The 16,402-nt window shown below is 46.3% G+C and overlaps 1 protein-coding gene across 1 annotated transcript in view; it reads left to right on the top strand.

Annotated features, from left to right (window-relative positions):
• Positions 1-16,402, top strand: part of LOC309558741 (uncharacterized protein) — a gene marked incomplete at both ends in the record, with an annotated part of 190,696 nt that overhangs the window by 82,034 nt on the left and 92,260 nt on the right. The window contains one exon of the mRNA XM_082261788.1: positions 1,451-1,573. Within this exon, the coding sequence (XP_082117914.1) occupies positions 1,451-1,573 (123 nt within the window). The remainder of the gene's footprint in view (positions 1-1,450; positions 1,574-16,402) is intronic.

Below are 16,402 nucleotides of genomic sequence, written 5' to 3'. Positions count from 1 at the left end.
CAAAATGGCTTTCTTAATGAGTCTATTTCTTTATCTTACATGCACACTGGCATATGGCATGGCCATAAATAAATCTGATGACTAATGGAACATTTGATTTACATTTGGGGAACCTGTTGCAAAAAGTTCCTGGAAAAGCCCAGATGGCTGTCTGGCAAGAAAACCACAAGCTATAAACATCCTTCGGTGGTGACCCTTGATAAACTACAATCATAAGACTATTAACTCTAAGCTTGCTGTAAATTTTACTAACCTTTGATTGGTCAAACTACATCTTGATACAACCTACCTTATATACGTCATTTTGTGTATTTAGTCTGAAGCGCGGAAAAATAAAGCAGATCAACTGATTCAAACTTCCTGATTCTGCCTTTATGTAGCTACATATTTGTTTTTGAATTTATTATCACTGACTAACAGGTGTTCAGTATCTGTACCTGAAGTAGAAGATTCCACGACAACTCCATCTCAGGTTCAATTCACCTCTAGGCGTGTACTCCTGTTTCCATATTCTCTGTAGAGCACCCCAGAAGCTTAAAATCCTACATTGGAAATTGCAACCATAGCTTGCATAGTTCCTGTGTAGCCCTTCCCTTTCCCACTGCCTGTGCCCAACTATTGAGGAGGACATGAATGGTATTGCTGGCCAAAAGGGAGGTGCAGTGGGCAAGAATTAGTGGGGCCTCACAGGGACCAGTAGTGCTGTTCTAAGAAATTGAATAACATGGAAAGACCCTTGAAATAACTTGCTGGTCTCAGGGAACTCCTGCTAATAATTACTATATCTACAGTTCAGAGTACACTATATTACCAAAAGTATTGGGATGCCTGCCTTTACATGCACATGAACTTTAATGGCATCCCAGTCTTAGTCGGTAGGGTTTAATATTGAGTTTACCCGCCCTTTGCACCTCTAATAGCTTCAACTCCTCTGGAAGGCTGTCCACTAGGTTTAGGAGTGTGTTTATGGGAATGTTCGACCATTCTTCCAGAAGTGCATTTGTGAGGTCAGGCACTGATGTTGGATGAAAAGGACTGACCCGCAGTCTCTGCTCTAATTCATCCTAAAGGTGTTCTATCAGATTAAGGTCAGGACTCTGTGCAGGCCAGTCAAGTTCCTCCACCCCAAACTCACTTATCCATGTCTTTATGGACCTTGCTTTGTGCACTGGTCCAAATCATTTGGTGGAGGGGGGATTATGGTGTGGGGTTGTTTTTTATGGGTTACACTTGGCCTCAGGGAAGGGAGCTCTTAAGGCGGCCACATACCGAGACAATTTGGACAATTTCATGTTCCCAATTTTGTGGGAACAGTTTGGGGATGGCCCCCTCCTGTTCCAACATGACTGGTTATCTTGATGCAGAGTATTTTATGGTGTTTTTCCATTCATAAAATACTGCACTATGAGATTATCTCTTGAGGTCCCTTTTAAAATGCATGTCTATTGAGATCCAAAGAGGCTTTTCGTGGAGCTAAGGAGTGATACTAAAGAGGATCTCTGGACCAAGCAGGGAGAGTTATCCTGGTCTATAACCAAAGCGCATATTGACCTTCTTAGTGATAAGAGGTCCGGTGAGTCAGAGTTGTTTGGCCATAGTCATGTGGAAACATGGTGGGGGAGCAGAAGATTTTTGGATGTGTCAAATTATTTTACTAATGAGTTTATTTTACTTCACTTCTGAAGTTTATATATTCACTTATTTTGATTACTTTATTGATTGGGAGTTTGATATGGAAGTATTTCATGACTGAAGTACAGTATCTCACAAAAGTGAGTATAGCCCTCACATTTTTGTAAATATTTTATTATATCTTTTCATGTGACAGCACTGAAGAAATTACACTTTGCTATAATGTAAAGTAGTGAGTGTACAGCTTGTATAACAGTGTAAATGCTGTCCCCTCAAAATAACTCAACACACAGCCATTAATGTCTAAAGCGCTGGCAACAAAAGTGAGTACACCTTCTGAGGACAATGTCCAAATTGGGCCCAATTAGCCATTTTCCCTCCCCGTTGTCATGGGACTCTTTAGTGTTACAAGGTCTCAAGTGTGAATGGGGAGCAGGTGTGTTAAACTTGGTGTTATCCCTCTCACTCTCTCATACTGGTCACTGGAAGTTCAACATGGCACCTCATGGCAAAGAACTGTCTGAGGATCTGAAAAAAAAATTGTTGCTCTACATAAAGATGGCCTAGGCTATAAGAAGATTGCAAAGACCTCGAAACTGAGCTGCAGCACAGTAGCCAAGACCATGCAGCAGTTTAACAGGACATATTCCACTCAGAACAGGCCTTCGCCATGGTTGACCTAAGAAGTTGAGTGCACGTGTTTAGCGTCATATCCAGAAGTTGTCTTTAGGAAATAGATGTATGAGTGCTGCCAGCATTGCTGCAAAGGTTGAAGGAATGGGGGTCAGCCTGTCAGTGCTCAGACCATATGCCGCACAGTGCATCAAATTGGTCTGCATGGCTATAGTCCCAGAAGGAAGCCTCTTCTAAAGATGATGCACAAGAAAGCCCGCAATCAGTTTGCTGAAGACAAGCAGACTAATGACCATACAGCGGTTTAACAGGACAGGTTCCATTGAGAACAAGCCTCGCCATGGTCTACCAAAGTAGTTGAGTGCACGTGCTCAGCGTCATATCCAGAGGTTGTCATTTAGAAATAGATGTATGAGTGCTGCCAGCATCGCTGCAGAGGTTGAAGGGGTGGGGAGTCAGCCCGTCAGTGCTCAGACCATACGTTGCACACTGCATCAAATTGGTCTGCATGGCTGTCATCTCAGAAGGAAGCCTCTTCTAAAGATGATGCACAAGAAATCCTGCAAACAGTCTGCTGAAGACAAGCAAACTAAGTACATGGATTACTGGAACCATGTCCCGTGGTCTGATGAGACCAAGATAAACTTATTTGGTTCAGATGGTGTCAAGCATGTGTGGCAGCAAACAGGTGAGAAGTACAAAGACAAGTGTGTCTTGCCTACAGTCAAACATGGTGGTGGGAGCGTCATGGTCTGGGGCTGCATGGGTGCTGCCAGCACTGGGGAGCTGCAGTTCATTGAGGGAACCATGAATGCCAACATGTACTGTGACATAATGAAGCAGAGTATAATCCCCTCCCTTTGAAGACTGGGCCACAGGGCAGTATTCCAACATGATAACGACCCCAAACACACTTTCAAGATGACCACTGCCTTGCTAAAGAATCTGAGGGTAAAGGTGATGGACTGGCCAAGCATTTCTCCACACCTAAACCCATTGAGCATCTGTGGGGCATCCTCAAATGGAAGGTAGAGGAGAGCAAGGTCTCTAACATCTACCAGCTCCGTGATGCCGTCATGGAGGAGTGGAAGAGGACTCCAGTGGCAACCTGTGAAGCTCTAGTGAACTCCATACCCAAGAGGGTTAAAGCAGTGCTGGAAAATAATAGTGGACACAAAATATTGACACTTTGGGCCCAATTTGAACATTGTCACTTAGGGGTGTACTCATTTTTGTTGCCAGTGGTTTAGACATTAATGAATGTGTGTTGAGGTGTTTTGAGGGGACAGAAAATTTACACTGTTATACAAGCTGCACACTTACTACTTTACATTGTAGCAAAGTTTCATTTCTTTCAGTGTTGTCACATGAAAAGATATAATGAAATATTTACAAAAATGTGAGGGGTGTACTAACTTTTGTGAGATACTGTATGTACACACAGCGCCCCTTTTTGACTTAGTATTACCTATGTAAATGTGGGCATACATAGTAAGGTGGCAATTTAAGTTTGGTTAAGTGTTTTCATTTGACAGGGGCGCAGGGGGATTTTGTGTACAGTGGCCCCCTGCATTTCAGCCTATGTGTCCATGCACACATAGACTTTTAGAGTAATTTAGAGGCAGAAAAAAACCCCACTGCCTCTGTGTTCAGGAGCAGCAGCATTTTGGTACAAAAAACTCTTTAGCGCTTGAGCGTTAATTCATTTAAATTGCCAGAATAAATTATTATTTTCTCTTACGTCCTCCGACAGTCGCCGCCTCTTCATATTCGTCACATATGGGGTATTAGACTTTGCTCCGAAGGAGTAGCTAGGCAACAGAATATGTTAACAATAAAGCTTTAACATATCCCACCCTCAAGGGGTGGTCCCCTCAGTCAATACCCTCCTACTTCCTGCAACCATATCTCAGTTTTAATGTCTAGCTTGTCAGGAGTGGCTGGCTCTCTCTGTGCTGGGACTTTTTGTCCCAGACTCTTTCTTCTTTTTGATATTTTGTTTGAGTTTTCTCTCTACCTTTACTTAGCTGTTATTTTTGTCAGCATTAGTTAGTTCTTCGGACGAAGAGGATCATGCGGACTGGGTCTCGGGCTGATCCCCCTGGTCGCAGGTCGTGGGTCAGTGGCTTCCCAGTCTGCCATCGAGCGTTCAGCCAGGTAACGCTCCTGGCACGGTGAACGACCCATCCCTGTTCGGTGCAGGGATGATTGGTGAGGTGGCTACCTCACCGGACGCTGTGCGGTTTCTGAACCGCCATTGTGTGCGTCTTGAATTGCGACTCTCCCTGCCTCATGTGCAGCGGCTTGTTCGCCTGTGCGGGTTCCCCACGCCATGTGAGGTAAGTGTATCTATGTGGGGACCTGTCTGTCTGGGGGGGGTCTCAGTCTGGGACTGTGTAACCTGCCTTTAATCACACTGCTTGTCTCCCTATATCTCGGCTGCATGCTGTGGGCTGCAAGGGGGGGGGGGAGCTGTATGACACTGAGTATGTCAGGCTGGGCAGTGTGAGGAGCTGTGTGCTGTGGGGCATGTTTTTAATGGCATGTTGGGGCATATACAGCGATCGCTGCGGCGATCTAACATGTATCCATAGTATGGGATAATATTGTGTGTGATTTTATGCACTGTGGAGCGGCGATTTCGGCGCCAAACGGCGCCATTTTACCGGCGCCCGCTCCGGCCGCATGGTTTACATGCACGGCGGCCATTTTCTTGTAGCCTCCATAGGCTTACATAGAGCGCCCTGGCAGCATCACTTCCTCTCTCCTGGAAGCACCGATCGAGGCAGCAGCAGCAGCGGAGTCTCCTCAGGTTTTATCCTTCTATTCCTGTATTCCATTGCCTGTATTCAGTCTGTATATTCCCTGTGGGGGTCTCATTGTGCCTGAGTGTGGTGCGGTGGGCTGCGCTTGCCGCGCTTGCTGTAAGGGGGCAGTTAACCCTTGGTTGTCTGGCATACAGGGGCAATGGATTCTCAGGAGGGCAAGTTTCCCACAGTATTGGTGGAAAGCCAGGGGACCGCTGTTTCCCCCCCAGGGGGGGATTTGGCCACTATTGTGGCTGGCCTTGCTGCACAGGTGCAAATGCTGGTGGCTGCTCAATCTACTAAACGGCCCAGAGTTACTCTGTCCTCTGATTCTGAGGGTGAAGGTGATGGGGCTGTTCTGGCGGGGACCCCCCTATCGGGGTCCCGCTCCTCTCTTGATCTAGTGGGGTCTGAGGTAGAGGCTGAAGTTGAGGGGGTTGATAATTCTCCCCCTGGCTCGCCTGAAGAGCTTGCAATCATGGATGAGTTGATTGCTTCCATTAAGCAGACGCTACGTTTGCAGGACGAGGTGTGTCCCCCAGCTGCCTTGGCGGCTTATGGGACGCAGAGAAAACGCAGGACGCCGCAGGTTTTTCCCTGCAATGCTGATTTTCAGCGCGCTGTTAAGGACCAATGGCGCGATTTGCGCAAGCCTTTTGCGGTACCAAGTAAATTTAAGCTGCGTTATCCTTTCTCGCCTGCCACTGATGAACGGTGGTGTGTGCCTCCGCCAGTGGATCATGCTATTGCGGTTTTGAACAAAGCCACTGCGATCCCTGCAGAGGGATCCCCTGTTTTCCGTGATGCCACGGATAGGAGACTGGAGTCTCTTGCCCGTCATACTTATTCTGTTACGGGTTCTATGCTTAAGGCTCTGTTTGCTTCTCTCATGGCGGCCCAGGCGATCGCAAGTTGGACGCAGATGCTTAGGCGCGTCCTAGTGGCCGATTCGGCCTCGGCGGCGACCCTGGATATGGTGGATCAGATCCACCAGGGTGTCATGTATCTGTGTGATGCGGACCTGGACCTGATTCCGTTGGCCGCGCGTGTGCACAGCGTGGCGGTGTTGTCTCGCCGCCTGGTTTGGTTGAAATGTTGGTCGGTGGACCAATCTTCACGTAAAACCTTAGCCAATCTGCCTTATGATGGGTCTCGCCTTTTTGGGGAGTCCCTGGATGTGTTGATTAAGGGGATTACCGGGGGTAAGAGCACTCTCTTGCCCCATTTCCCCAAGGCTAAGGGGGCTTCTGGGAAGAAGCATGCTCATTTTCGGCCCCCTCAGGGGTCCTTTCGTGCCTTTCGGCCGCACTACAAGGGCAAACCGTTCAAGGGCCAGGGCTCTCAGAAGAAACCCTGGTCTGGGAAACAGAAGTCCGGCCAATCCGGACCTGCGGCCCATAACAGTTCGGCCTGAAGGGGCGCCCTCACCCAGTTTTGGGGTGGGGGGACGCTTGCTCGGTTTTCTTCAGCCCTGGTTGGCCCGTGTGCGGGACAGATGGGTTCTGGAAATCGTTCGATCTGGTTACAAGATCGAGTTTCTCTCTCGGCCAGAGAGCAGATTTTTTCCCTCAAATCTACAACTGTCTCCAGAGCGCCTGCGGGATCTGCACCTGGCGGTGCGGGACCTGAGGGCTCAGGGAGTGGTGGTTCCGGTGCCTCTTCGGGACAGATTTCGGGGGTTTTATTCCAATCTGTTCACCGTGCCCAGAAAGGAGGGCAAGGTTCGTCCAATTCTGGACTTGAAAGCTCTGAACCGCTCTGTGCGGGTTCGCAAGTTCCGCATGGAATCCCTGCGCTCGGTGGTGGCTGCCCTGGTTCCGGGGGAATTCATGGCCTCCATCGATTTGAAGGATGCGTATCTTCACATCCCCATATTCGAGGGTCATCAGAGATACCTTCGATTTGCCATTGCGGAGGATCACTACCAGTTCGTGGCGTTGCCCTTTGGGCTCGCCTCGGCTCCGCGGGTCTTCACCAAAGTGCTTGCACCGGTTCTGGCATTATTGAGAGCCCAGGGCATTTCTGTCCTGGGGTATCTGGACGACATTCTGATTCGGTCTGCGACCAGTCAGGGTCTGGAGAAGGACCTGTCTGTCACGATGCAAACTCTGCAGGAGTTCGGTTGGACGATAAATGTTCCAAAGTCGACACTGAGTCCGTCGGTTCGTCTTCCCTATCTGGGAATGATACTGGACTCGGTGCAGGCGAAGGTCTTCCTGCCGGAAGACAAACTCAGGACTCTTCAGGAGGAAGTCAGGTCCCTCAGGGACGTTCCGAACTCGTCTCTGCGGACGTGTATGAGATGTCTGGGATTGATGGTCTCGGCCTTCGAGGCGATTCCTTTCGCGCAGTTTCACACGCGGGGTCTCCAGGCGGAGATCTTGTCCAAGTGGGACGGGCGACCTCAATCTCTGGATCTTCAGATCTCGTTGAGTCATCGCACCAGGGAAAACCTTCTGTGGTGGCTCCAGTCCCCGTTGGTGTCCGGGGGCAAGTCGTTTCGTCCGATCTCGTGGACGATAATCACCACGGATGCCAGCCTGTCGGGCTGGGGTGGTGTTCTGGGCGTTCTGTCCGCCCAGGGGACCTGGTCGGAGGGGGAGTCTTCCCTCCCGATCAACATTCTGGAATTGCGTGCGATAAGGCTCTGTCTTCATCGCTGGACGGACCGGCTGCAGGGCTGCCCGGTTCGGGTGCAGACGGACAATGCCACGGCGGTGGCCTACATCAACCACCAAGGGGGCACCAGGAGTGCCCGAGCGGCTCGAGAAGTGGCCGACATTCTGTCTTGGGCCGAGACTCATGTCCCGGCGATAACGGCGGTTCACATTCCGGGAGTGGAGAACTGGCAGGCGGACTATCTGAGTCGCCAGACCCTGGATCAGGGGGAATGGTCTCTCCACCCGGCTGTCTTCCAGATGTTGTGCGCGAAGTGGGGTCTTCCAGATGTGGACCTGTTCGCGTCTCGCCTCAACTACAAGGTGAAGAGGTTCGTGGCAAGGACGCGCGACCCTCGGGCAGACGCGTCGGACGCGTTAGTGGCCCCGTGGCATCAGTACAGGCTGATGTACGCGTTTCCACCGATTCAGTTGCTGTCCCGGTTCCTTCGCAGGTTACACTCGGAACGCAGCACGGTGATTCTTGTGGCACCGGACTGGCCTCGCCGGTCCTGGTACGCAGACCTCGTGAATCTGGCGGTCGACGCCCCCTGGCGTCTGCCTCTTCGGGACGATCTACTGTCTCAAGGACCGATTTACCATCCTGCTTTACAGTCGCTGGCTTTGACGGCCTGGCTGTTGAGACCGAGGTCCTGAAGGAGAAGGGTCTCTCTCCAGAGGTTGTTCATACCTTGATCAACGCGAGGAAGTCTTCCTCGGGAAAGGTTTATTACCGTACTTGGAAGGCCTATTTTGCCTGGTGTGAGTCCAGGGGGTTTTCACCCCGCACGTACTCGGTTTCCCGTGTGCTGTCTTTCCTTCAGCCGGGTGTCGATCAGCGTTTGGCGCTGGCTACGATAAAGGGTCAGGTGTCTGCGCTGGCCGTTCTGTTTCAACGTCCCGTGGCTTCCAACTCCTTGGTTGGCACTTTTATTCAGGGTGTGCGGCATCTGGTTCCTCCTAGGAGGGATCCTTTGCCCCCTTGGGACTTGAATCTAGTCCTGTCTGGGTTACAACGTGCTCCTTTTGAACAGATCAGGGAGATATCGTTGTCTATGTTGTCCAAAAAGGTCGCCTTTTTGGTGGCGATCACTTCGGCTCGCAGAGTGTCGGAACTGGCGGCTTTGTCCTGCAAGTCTCCGTACCTGGTTGTTCATTTGGATAAGGTGGTCTTGCGTCCTAATCCTTCTTTTCTGCCGAAACGAGTTTCGGAATTCCATCTTAACGAGGATATTGTTTTGCCTTCGTTGTGCACGAAGCCTAAACATCCAAAGGAGGTGAGACTACATTCTCTGGATGTTGTTCGGGCGATTAGGGTTTACCTTAAATCGACTGAGTCTTTTCGAAAGACGGACTCCTTGTTTGTTCTTCCAGAGGGTCCTCGGAAGGGCATGGCGGCTTCCGCCTCTACCATTGCCAAATGGATCAGGCAGACCATTGAACAGGCCTATGCCTTGCAGGGGAAGGTTCCCCCTGTGCCTGTGAAGGCGCACTCTACTAGATCTCTGAGTACGTCTTGGGCCTGTCGTCATGGGGCTTCTGTAGCCCAGGTGTGTAAGGCGGCGACTTGGTCGACCGTACACACTTTCACAAAATTCTACAAAGTAGATGTTCAGGCATCGGCGGATGCTTCCTTTGGCCGCAAGGTTCTTAGTGCGGCTGTTCCCTAGGGTCCCTTGTTGGGGACTCCTGGCTGTTGGGATAAGTTTTGTATCCCCTGGTTTTTTGTCTTTTCCTGGGTTGTTGCTCCTGTTGAGCACTTATTTTTGCTGTTGCCCAGCTGGTTTCCTTCCTTTGGTAAGGTTCCTTTCTTTGATGTGGAGACTGCGTTGCCTTTCGGCGCGGATGCGTTTCCCACCCCTCATGTTTGCACTGCTTTGGGACGTCCCCATATGTGACGAATATGAAGAGGCGGCGACTGTCGGAGGACGTAAGAGAAAACGGAATTTTTGTAAAATCTTACCTGTAAAATTCCTTTCTCTGAGTCCTCCGACAGTCGCCGCCCCCGCCCCTCTTTTGGGGTTTGACTGTATACTCTACTGCTATTCCACTAAAACTGAGATATGGTTGCAGGAAGTAGGAGGGTATTGACTGAGGGGACCACCCCTTGAGGGTGGGATATGTTAAAGCTTTATTGTTAACATATTCTGTTGCCTAGCTACTCCTTCGGAGCAAAGTCTAATACCCCATATGTGACGAATATGAAGAGGCGGCGACTGTCGGAGGACTCAGAGAAAGGAATTTTACAGGTAAGATTTTACAAAAATTCCGTTTTTTCCAATGTAATGAATTAATGCCCAAGAGCTTGATGCGCCTAAACACACTTTTACAAGCGTCTGACATTTTTTTCTGCCAAAATGCTGCTGTCTGGAGAAAATTCATCTAGGAGAGTTAGCAAAATGTCCAGTGTGCATGAGCCATTAAAAGGTCAGTGTTCAACTATGTAATGGAGATTTGAGGCCTGCAATGTTTTTACCTTCAGCTTACATTAATGATAATCTTTATTATTAATGTGACTTACAGTGAACTTCTTATGGCTCTAGAGTTTCAGAATACTGCTTGCAAATTCTGAGACTCAAAATGGGTGAATGGGTGGGAGTGGTGCAAAAAGTGGGGTATAGAAAAGCAAGACAAACTCTCCAAAAATCCTCTTAATCTCTGGACACGAAGGGAACATAAGGTTTTTCTGTGTAATGTATTTCTATTGTTCTGTGTAATTTTTTTCTGTGACTTTCTTTCCTTTATGTATTAGTAACATTCTGTTTTTTTACATTGCATCACCAATCTTTTTGTATTACTTACTTACTTACTTACTTTGTATTTTATTTGTAACATCACTGCTTTTATATTTGATTAATAGTAGGTGTAATTAAATTAGATCTTTATTTTTTAGCACAGTTATTATTTGTTATTCATTTTATTGATAATAGCCGCAACAGCATTGGCTAGATTATTTTATAGACAAAAGGTTGTAATCACTAATTATATTTATCATTAAGCAAATAAATGAGGTGGTAGAAAATTGCCAAAACAGATGGTGCCCCGTGTGAGGAGTTTCAATGTTTGGGTGAATGTTATTTCTTGTATGGAAGACAGAGCTGATCTATAAAGTGCTAACTCTAGAAACGCTAAGCATTTTTTACGTCTTTGTTTGTTTTCACCTCTGCCTCCCTTGTCTGAATAGCTAGACTAGCAAGCTTTTTAGAACTTTCACTTTTTTTTTTTTTACCTTTTGTCTGTACTAATAATTTGATGAGACTGATATGAACAGTATAATTAAAATAAAACTGTACTCAGAGTGAATCTAAAAACATTCTAACTGCTCAGTTGTGCCTTATTGCAGGAGGGTGTAAGTGTGAATGATAAGGGCTCCGATTGGACTCTGTGCTTTTCTGCCAAAAAAAAAGAAGTTTCAGTTTACCCTCGATTCCCAATCTTTGAGATTGAAATGCACCTGTGGGCCTAAGTCACACTGAATGATCTAGATGTGTTTGACTCTTTCTTTTTTGTAATCTACTAGCTGGGGATTGTAAACTTTGTAATTAGACCTGTGAACACTGGCTATATTGTAACTGCTACAAATCATTTTGCAAATAGTTGTGCCTCAATTAACTGCCTTCTGTACTCCAAGCACTCAAAGGGTTCTGATTATCCAATTTTGTGCTAATCTTTCTTGAGATAACAGAAGTAATAGTACTACTTTAAAAATTATTTTTTAGAATACTTCTGAAAAGTCCACGGGAGGGGGGATTTGAACTCGCAGGAATTTCAGGAAATCTCTAGGCTAATTTGAAGGAATAGTCAGGATAGGGAAAATACTGTTCTGACAAGTAGTGGAAAATCAGCAACGGTGACAGGGGCAGTACCTGTCAACCCAATCACTGGCCAGAGATTAGCTACCTCTGGGGCAACCGTTTAAGGTTGGTAAGTTATTTCAGGGTCCGGTATCCATGAGGATGGGTAACAGTATCAGCTCAAGAGGGCGTCTAAGTGTGGTAAACCCTACCAACTGACCCCAAGGGAAGAGATGATAGATAAATATGGACCCTGGGTGGTACGATATATTAGTGATTGGGAAGGTTGGACTGGAAAGAAGTATTCTAAAAGAGATACATTTAAGCTTAAAGCAATAATCACAAACCAGGCACTCCTGGGATGCCTGGAGGGATAGAAGTAAGCCTGTGAGGCTCCCCAGCGGTTGTTCTGCTTTTAGCCAACTAATGGCTCAGTAAAGAGATTCACACCCAGGGCAGCCATAGGAAAAAATCCAGTCCAGAAGTCAAAGCAATAATCACAAATCTGGTGCTCTTGGGGTGCCTTTAGGGTGGAGGGATAGAAATAAGCCTGTGAGGCTCCCCAGCGGTTTTTCTGCTGCTAGCCAACGAGCATAGGAAGGGTGCTGATACGGACAAAAGTATATGAGGAAGCAGCGCATGAACCACACCGGGATGCAATGGATAAGGAAGTCAGGTGAACATCCAGTATAGAAAGGGTTAACAGTTTATTGGTATTGATTACCGAAAAACAAAGTACATAAAATGCTTACATCCCCCTGGGCTGGAGTGGACAAGGGCACCTGGCAGCAAGCAAAACAAGTGCGAGGAGGTCAGTCCCCCAGGACTGCTGAGCAGTGTGTGCACAAGTCATCTTGATAAAGCGCATAGCGTGAAACATGTAGTCATGGCAACCATATAGCTTGTGTTCCACCCTGGTTTCTGCTGTTTCCCCACAAGTGGCGCCTGTCCGGCTGATGTCACCGCTACGGCACTACAGCAGAGCCCTTTCATCCTCCCACCGGCTGGTTTCCGGCTTTGTGCACACACGGCTCAGCAGTCCTGGGAGACGGACCTCCTCGCACTCGTGTTGCTTGCTGCCAGGTGCCCTTGTCCACTCCAGCCCAGGGGGATGTAAGCATTTTATGTACTTTGTTTTTCGGTTATCAATACCAATAAACTGTTAACCCTTTCTATACTGGATGTTCACCTGACTTCCTTATCCATTGCATCCCGGTGTGGTTCATGCTCTGCCTTCCTCATATACTTTTTACATTTAAGCTTAAAGCATGGGAGAAGCTGTGGTATGCTCATTACAAAAAGATGAAAGGCCCAAATGAAAGCTTGGCGTATATGGATGCTAGAGTCATTAAACAGGGCAGAGGAAGGGAATGTTTTTACTATGGGATTTAAGGAGAAATCATCCCAAACAACGCTTCAACATGGAAAGCAGTTTCTGCTTCACTTCAACAAGCAGAAACTGCCACACAAGTCAAAACCCCAAAGTTGTGGCAGTTATGAACAGGGGGACAATAAGCAATTGTCAGGACTTTGGCCTTGTCATGCAGTTGCCCAGTCCTTGTCAGCAAAGTGCTAAAGTGCTAATATAAACTGTCACCTTTCAGCAGCTGACAAAAAGGGAGAGCAACAAAAAAACTACAAGTTTGATACCCCAGTAAAAGGTGAATTACAGGGAGATTGTGAGGCACAGGAACAGGAAGAGGAAAGTAGAACGGCAAGGCAGGGAATGGATGCCATGCTGGAATTAGGAAAGAAAGTCTCCAGGCAGAAAGAGCACTTTCTGCTCCTTTGATGGAAGGGGATTTAAAATAAACTTCACTGGAAAAAGTTAAGTGCGCGGGAAAGACTCCGCTGATCTTTGCGGTCAGGTGGATAAGTAGACAGTATGTACATTTGAAATTGCAAAACACGTCACTAAAAGAAGCTCTAGAAATAGCCAAAAGAATCTCAGTACTTTATAAGTTTCTAATTCAAATTCTGATGCTAGCCACCAGCAACTAGTACTAGAAAACAAGAGATTACAGGAAGAAGTTCATCAGCTGACTCCACTGACTCCAATAATGGGACATTATTTCTCACACTGACACCAATAATGGGACACTATTCCTCACACTGACTCCAATAATGGGACACTATTCCTCACACTGACTCTAATGATGGGACACTAAAAAAGGGCAGAGGCATGTCCCAGGAAATTATAGGCCGGTTAGCCTGACGTCAATAGTATGTAAACTTCTGGACCAACCTTGTTCAATTTATTCATAACAGCATTGAGGACGGGATCAGTAGCTCGATTTCAGTTTTTGCAGATGACACAAAATTGGGCAGGGCAATAACTTCACAACATGAGGCAGATATCTTACAGAATGACCTGAACAAAATAACAGAGTGAGCAACTACATGGCAAATGAGGTTTAATGTGGAGAAGTGTAAGGTTTTGCACTTGGGGACTAAAAACATAAAAGCACAATACACTTTAGGGGGGGGACCTTTGGGGGAATCAAAATGGAGAAAGATATGGGAGTCTTAGTAGAGGATAGACTTGGCAATAGCATGCAATGTCAAGCTGCAGCTGCCAAGGCCAGTAGGATATTGGCATGCATAAGGAAGGGGATGTATTCCAGAGATAAAACTATAATCCTACCACTTTATAAAACTCTGGTCCGACCGCATCTGGAGTATTCTGTCCAGTTCTGGTCGCCAGTCCTCAGAAGGGATGTGTTGGAGCTGGAGAGAGTCCAGAGAAGGGCAATTAAACTAATTAGGGGATTGGAGGACCTAAATTATGAAGAGTGTTTACAATCGCTTGATTTATTCTCCCTGGAGAAGAGTCACCTGAGAGGGGACATGATGGCAATTTACAAATACCTCAATGGTGATCTCAGCATAGAAAAAAATCTATTCAGTCGCAAGGATTGCATGAGGACACGAGGCCATACAATGCGATTATAGGAGAAGCGTTTTAACCTCAGGCAACGCAGGGGGTTCTTTACTGTTAGGATTCTTTACCACAAAAGGTAGTTACTGCGGGAAGTATGGCTACTTTAAAAAGACTCTTGGATGTACATCTCAAGGATCAGAACATTAAGGGGTATGAGAGATGATTACGGCCACACACACCTACACAGGTTGAACTGGATGGACTATTGTCTTTATTCAACCTCAACTACTGTGTAACTATGTAGCTGGTAAAAAGACTGAAGTATACAGAAAGTGAAGTGAAATCATTATCTGTCAGCTGCCAGGAGCAGCTTGCTCAGTTTTCAAAAAGAGTGGATAACAAAGCAATTGATTTGGTTACGTCTGAATTCAATGGGACACCCACACCCAATGTATGTACCAATAGGAATAAATCCATGGAAGGTAGAGTTCTTTAAAAATTGCCTCTATATTGCCTCTATATCTTGTAAGCAACCAGAAAAAAACTTCTAATCCAGTTGTAGCTATTCCAGTTGTAGCCATCAAACAGTTATCTAAAACAAAGCCTTCCATTAAGAGACGCCGTACAACTTTAGATAAGATAAAGTGTTATGCATGTGGACTATTTGGCCACATAGCTTGATTCTATCTATCCTGTCCCATTGAAAAAGTTGTAAAACAAAATCCATATAGGACAACGAGATGTAATTTTGACGTTTATACTCCGCACGCTTTGCAACGTGGCCTAGGTGTAATAAGTATGAACAGTCTAGATCATGGGTCCCATTCCAAAATCCTAATGTAAAGAATGGGTCCATACAGGCTGAGAATGAGGAAATGACTCAGGATGGGTCCTTGAAAGAATTTCAAACTTACCAAACAGATTTTAGGGAATTGAAAGGAAGAAGTACAGGTTATTATAGAAAACATGCCAGTATTTGTGGTGTCTAGAGTTTGTCTTTAACCTAGCTAATTGTGAGAGTATGTTTGGTGTGTGAAACACATGGAATATATGTTGTGTCGTCTGATATTTGTTGTCTCAGATGCTGACAGCCCACTGACCCCCTTCTTTCTAGCCATATCTATGAGTGTAAAGAGAACAGTATTGTCATGCAAATTAACAGAGCCTGGTAAATCATAAAAGTGAAAGGTGAGATCTCTGTAAAAGTGAATTGAGATGTGTATTCACTATAATGTGTTGGTTTTCAAGAGAAACAGTTCTGAAGAGTGTCATTGTGGTGAGGTATTATAATTTGTAAATGAGTGGTACCACTTAAATATTTTTTACGAGCTGCTCATTTTTCCCCATGGTGAAAAATCTTTTTTTTTTGGAAATGAATGGTATACCATAAACAAAATCCACGTGGTAATAATTCGTTTTAGCTCAACAATTTTTGGTATTTGAACATTTTTTTTCTTTCTTAGTTGTTTTGAAACAGTTCACTTTTTTTATGCTAATGTTTTGTTACATGTACCTAACCATCGGTTTTAATTGACAAGGAAGAAAAAATGTAATGTTTATTTCTAAATTGTATTGGTGTTTTATCCCTCAAATTCAATAATTGGGTTTCATGGCTTTCAGAACCAAAGGAGATCGCAGCCTTCATAGATAACTTTATATAAAAATGTTTTATTCCCCGCGCTTTGGAAATCTACATGAACCCCTTCCGTCAAACAGTGGCTCCTACGCCTCAAGAAGGTGGCGGAGATGGAAGAACTTATTTACATTGCAAGAGACGCTCCTTCTAAATACCACAAAAGTGGGCCTGTTGGACTCACTACACCTCCACACCTGAATATGCCCGCCTCTGCCAATAAGGACCTTCTGTCCCTGGACTTTGTCGCTCCACGACTGCACTGCTCATTTTGGGCCTTCTCCCCCCCCCCCCCTTTTTTTTTTTCCTCTCCTTCCCCCTCCTCTTCTTCCCCACCTGTCCTACTCCCCCCCCCTCTCCCTTTT

The sequence above is a fragment of the Pelophylax lessonae genome (assembly GCF_965119305.1).
Source record: "Pelophylax lessonae genome assembly, chromosome: 6".
NCBI classification, from domain to species: Eukaryota; Metazoa; Chordata; class Amphibia; order Anura; family Ranidae; genus Pelophylax; species Pelophylax lessonae.
Note: the sequence above shows the minus strand (reverse complement) of the source record. Positions and strands in the feature narration are given on the sequence as shown.